Source organism: Nelumbo lutea, chromosome 3 (genome assembly GCF_056320005.1).
Source record: "Nelumbo lutea isolate HS-2025 chromosome 3, American lotus-T2T, whole genome shotgun sequence".
Taxonomy (NCBI): Eukaryota; Viridiplantae; Streptophyta; class Magnoliopsida; order Proteales; family Nelumbonaceae; genus Nelumbo; species Nelumbo lutea.
This window is the reverse complement of record NC_142686.1, coordinates 51959730-51965064: the sequence shown is the minus strand read 5'-3', so window position 1 is coordinate 51965064 and position 5335 is coordinate 51959730. Positions and strand designations below refer to the sequence as shown.

General features: G+C 37.3%; 1 protein-coding gene across 1 annotated transcript; it reads right to left on the bottom strand.

The window, feature by feature from the left end:
* Positions 1 to 1531: 1531 nt before the first annotated feature.
* LOC148864949 (1-aminocyclopropane-1-carboxylate oxidase homolog) lies at positions 1532 to 3908 on the bottom strand. The gene is made up of 3 exons (XM_088975541.1): positions 3289 to 3908; positions 2035 to 2356; positions 1532 to 1875 (listed from the first exon to the last, which is right to left on the bottom strand). Exons 1-3 carry the CDS (start codon positions 3831 to 3833, stop codon positions 1624 to 1626), a joined length of 1119 nt encoding a protein of 372 aa, XP_088831667.1. The 5' UTR covers positions 3834 to 3908; the 3' UTR covers positions 1532 to 1623.
* Between the last annotated feature and the right edge of the window lie 1427 nt (positions 3909 to 5335).

Below are 5335 nucleotides of genomic sequence, written 5' to 3'. Positions count from 1 at the left end.
AGTTATATAAAAAATCAATGTAAATGATATGTTAATAAAATCAATGTGCTTTTAGATCCATTCTCACTTAAAAAATCCCAACAGTCTATGCAGTTTTAAATCGATGGACCTTTACACGATGAATTTTTCCACCGATTGACTTCTATATGGTGGATTTTTCCACCGCATTCAAATGCAGCCTGAGGTGTTAATTTCCATTCTCTATCATCGTATACTTTATTTGAAGTATTTTTGCTTCCCACCAATAAATTCTACTCATTAAATTTATGTTCAATATTTTAATAATATAAAACATGTTTTTCAAAACCAACATGAAAATAAACCACCATTTTTGTCTGAGTGGTGGATAAGTAAGTTCAACCATCCATTTCAATTTTCAAATGAATCAATCAATAATTCCATAGTTAAAAGATAAAAATTTAAAAATAAATAACAAATAAATATTACAAAAATAACAAAATTTTGTGAAAAAAGTTAGGCACATATCTAATAGTATATGTGTATCATATTAAACAACAATAAGTATAATAAGCAAGAAGTATTTTTATTAATAACGAAAACAAAATACATAGTTTAAAATTGACCCGAAAATGAAACAATTTTCCTAATCAAGTGGTGGGCCAATGGTTCAACCCTTTAGGTCAAATAAGTCAACCTATGATGTCATATATAAATAATAAAAACTTTTAAAAGATAGAGACACAAAAACTACTAAAGGTATAAAAATTTTATAAAAAAATCATTTGGGTGCATCTTAATATATTTTTAATATATGTATGTTCATCATATTAAAAAATAAGTATAACAAATAGCACTGTTTTTATTAATGATAGAAATACAATGTAAAAGTAAAGCAACTTGAAAAGAAAATTGCGTTTGCATCTAATTGGTGGTCAATAGTCCATAGGGATGCAAATTAAGTGGGTGTACTTGAGCCCAGACTGACCCAACTCATAATTTTTGGCCCTCAAGCTAGGCTTAGGAGTTAGGGCTAGGCATAAGCTCAAATGGTTGGGCTTTTCTATTTTTCATGTTGGGCCTAAGGCTAACCCTTAGGTAGCCCAAGTTAGGTCTAACTATGGACCATTTTGGATCAGGTCCAATGAATACTATGGACCATTTTGGACCAGTCCAATTCAATGTCTAAACCGTCTACTTTGTCGGAACTGATTTTAATTTAGACCGGTTCCAACCCAAACTTTAGACTATTTAGTCTGAACTGGTCCAATACAATATGTGGTCTGTGCAATCCGTCCCAATTGATTTTGATTTGGATTGGGTCCAACCCCAAACCGGTCCATTGACACCCCTAGAAGAAAGCTCTTCATATCCCTACTTATTTTTCCGTGCCTCCTTTTCTGATCACTTCGATCAACTCTAATTATAGAATTAGAGTTTTCTTATCTCTACTCTTTAAAAAACCAAATTTACCATAGCATACTAGGATAGTGCTTCGGTTAAGTCCGAACGCCACCCACGACCACGACCACGACCACGAGCATCGAAAACAGTAGACTAAAACAATTTCATGTGCTTGAACTTACGCATTCTCATCAATCAACGAGTAGAGTAGAGAGACGAAGAGGTAAATATATGAATGTATAGACGACGTCTCGTCAGTCGTCACAACTTGAAATGATTTAACATAGGGCTGCCATCAAGTCCTTTTGAATAGAAGTATGAACTAAACTCTGGGATCGTAATTTCCCTGTAAATAGGGGGATTCTCCTCTGATAGCAACTCCTTGATTGGGCCATACCTCTTGGTGGATTCCTGAACCGATGTAGGGAAGAAGCAAGCCACCGACACTCTGGGGCCTACGTTGTTTGCAACTACTCTATGTTCCACGCTTCTAAGTCTATCATTTGAAATAAGCTGCATCCAAACAAAACTTTGTTGTGTTTTTGTCAAAGCACCAATACCTAAAGTCAAAAACACTGAAAAATCCAAGCCCTATTGTGGGCTGGATCGATTGAGCCCACCCATGAATGTGGAAATAAAATCATACAGAGAAAGACAACCACGAAGACTTGCCTGCAAAAGATCTCCAATGTTGACTACTAGAGCCCCATGCAGAGGGGGCACATCAACCCAGTGGTTTTGATGCAGCACTTGGAGGCCACCAATCTGGTCTTGTAGAAGGATGGTCATAAAATCGTTGTCGTCATGTTTGCTGGTTCCCATTGTCAATTCAGGCTCTGGGCAGGCAGGGTAGTAATGACATAAAATGGCATGACTCTCGGCACACCCCATGTCTACTAGGTGGCTTGGTTTAAGCATCAAAGCTTCAGACAGTAACTCCAACAATGTAACTGCCAATCTTTCAACCTGCCCTGAGTATTGGATCATTATATCTCTACAATTTAAGCACAAAAACTACTGTGAATCCCATTGCTAAATACAGCCTAATACCTCTGTGTTTTAACTTAATTACTACTGGAACCGGTGCGATGCATGGGATTTGTTAAGGGAAACTGAAATAACATATTTAAGAAAGGGATGTAATGCTGTTTACAATAATTAATCTTTATTTTATTACTTTGTTATAAAAATAATTTAATAATTTAGGTTAATTATAATAATTTTTAGAAAAATAATAAATTACTGCCAATTACTTAATAAAAATAATTATTTTTCCATTTTATTTGTTAGTGTTCTCCTTTATTTATTTTACTTTATCAATGGATGAATGTTACAATTTTTTGTAAATATAAAAAATTAGGTTATAGTCATAATTAAATTAATCTATAAATTAACTTTTTTTAGTTATAATTAAATTAATCTAAATTCAAACTTGAGTTTTAAAACTTTGGGCCCAAATTACACCCCTAAGAGCAATATGACATTCATAACTTGACTGAACCAAACTGACTACAACTTATACATGCCTTATTTTTAAATTTATAAGTATTTTTAGATAAAAATTATTAATATTAAAATTAAAGGCGTAAGGTTACTCACAACTAAAGCATCAAGACCGGGCTTCACCCAGTCTTGTACTCTGTGTTCTCGGACGTTTCACGGCTGATTTCATAACCACGGGTAAACACAGAAGTGTTGTCACATGAAAGCATCCATCCATAGTTGCCCCAGTCTTGGGAACTGGGATACCCATATATAACTAAACCCTGAGTCTAACCCCAACTCCCTGGAGTAGATGTGAGAAAACAGAGCACAGAAAGGAAACAAAACATTTCAGATTGGATGATTGTGATAAATTGTGCTTGTTGTTTTTAATTTGTAAAGGAATATATAGTTACTTGATGTGTAATTGGGTTCAACGCGTACCTGCACACTTGGGGAATTTCTTCAGAGCTCGGAGGATTAGGAGACATGACGCAATACAAGGTATCCCTCCAATTAGCTGCTGCTGACTGATACAAAACGAAGTTGCTATTGTAAACCACCTTTTTCTTGGTGTCGCGACTGTAAAATCTCTTCCTTACTTCAACGTCTTGCTCGTTGAATCTGCGAACCCCTTGAAGAATCTCATCCAAAACACTGGTAGGGATTCCATGATTCACCACCTGAAAGAAGCCCCATGTCCCCGATGCATGTCGGACTTGGTCGACGACGTCTTTCCGTCGAACAGCATCTTCGTGGATGCCACTCAGGTCTATGACCGGAATCGTTGAACGTTTCTCAATTGAAATAACCAGCTTCTCATCGGATTTAAGTGATGGGTCGATGAATATACGAGGGACCTTCACAATCCCAGAGTCTACGAGTCCTTTAACACCAGCTTTCGAGTCATCAAATTCCTTCAATTCTTTCATTCGGTCATAATCCGATGCAGACTTGGTAGACACCTCGCCAGCGCCTGAGACCACCATTTTCCCTTCTTTGTTCAGTGCGCTTGTAGTTGTATGAAGGAGAGGAAGATGATCGAGTTCGAGGCAGATACAGGAGTCAAATATATTAATTAATGGACCTGGTCAGAAATCAGAATGAATGGGCCGCCCCATCCCTTCAATCATTCAATTGCGGTGAATACTGTAGAGGCTCGTTTGTGGAACCCACTGGCCACCATAAAGGACTGGGTCTTGGACTCGTGGTCGTGGTTCAATAATTCAAAGAAAAAGAGAGCATCTCCGGACCACGGGCCACAGAGCCGTGGGTGAGTCACCTATGGGCTATGGTCAGTCAAAGCCCAGTGGGTTGCCACATGGGAGATCGGGATCCTTGTCCTGAAAAGTCAACCCACAATAATTTCTCTCCATTAAAACCATACAAAAATAGATTTCGTCGAGTTTTAGATGATGTACCAATATTTATCTGTCGGGTAGCCTTAATATCTAGGTTGGGATGTCAACGGCTCGGGTTAAGCATGGGTTTGCCTCAATTCTAATCTGACCGTTCAGTGTTCAAATCCAATCTAATTAGATTTTATTCCATTCATAGCATTTCAATTATATATATATTTTTTAAAAATCGTTAATTTAAATTAAAAATTTGTTTTATAGATTTTAAGATGTCACTTTTTCTATTTAAAAATGTAAATAAATCCTAAATTTGATGACTACGGAATTAGAAATGCTGGAGTGTCGTTTCGTCGGTGACCATTGGAGAATTAATTGCAACCAACCAGTGGAGGGAGGGATCTAGGGCTTCAGCCCTGACCTGGAGAGAGTATACGCAGGGGTGAATGTTTTGGGAACCAAATGCAAAACCATCGAATTTAGGTTGGTGGAGTAATGGCTGTCCATGCTAACTACGTTTGCTCCCCTCCACTCGTGTTTTGCTCACACACGAACCCAGGGACGTGTGGCAAAATCAGCCGTTGTGAGGCACTCAGCTTTAAGGAGCTGATCCGCACTCTTAAAAAGAGTCCCAACGTTCGAGCTTATTTTATAAGTGCTTATTTTGGACTTATTTCCGAAACGAGAAGTAACGGCTTATTGGTGTGGTCCCATCCTAATATAAGAACATATTCCAATAAGTACTTCCAAGGAAGGGCTTAGAAGTATTTGTACATGTTAATGATTTTGAAGTACTAACAATTAGTCAGGGGGTTAATTTGGACATTAAAAATATTCAAGGTGTTAATAGTCTTTTAAAATGTAAATTCAAAAGAACTAATACCATTTAAAAGGGAATCTTAGAGTTTTAACATGTGGTCCCACTTTAAACACAAAATGCAAAAGCCAAAAACCAATAAAATACATCTTCCACTTATCCATCAAAACAATGGGTCATTCCAATTCATAGTGTTTGGTTGATGGGAATGGAAATCCCACTTCCATTATAGGTGGAGTGAGGTTCTCCCGTATGGGAGAATGGCCATTCCCGATCCCCTTTGAGAATGCAATTCCTATCCCCTAATCGACCAAAGCTC

Excerpts from the sequence above, each read along its gene's own strand:
- LOC148864949 (XM_088975541.1), bottom strand. The coding sequence starts at position 3,833 with ATGGTGGTCTCAGGCGCTGGCGAGGTGTCTACCAAGTCTGCATCGGAT. Across the intron at positions 2,357-3,288 it reads GAAATTCCCCAAGTGTGCAG|AGATATAATGATCCAATACT; the intron begins GTACGCGTTGAA and ends CTTAAATTGTAG. Across the intron at positions 1,876-2,034 it reads ACATTGGAGATCTTTTGCAG|CTTATTTCAAATGATAGACT; the intron begins GCAAGTCTTCGT and ends GTTTGGATGCAG.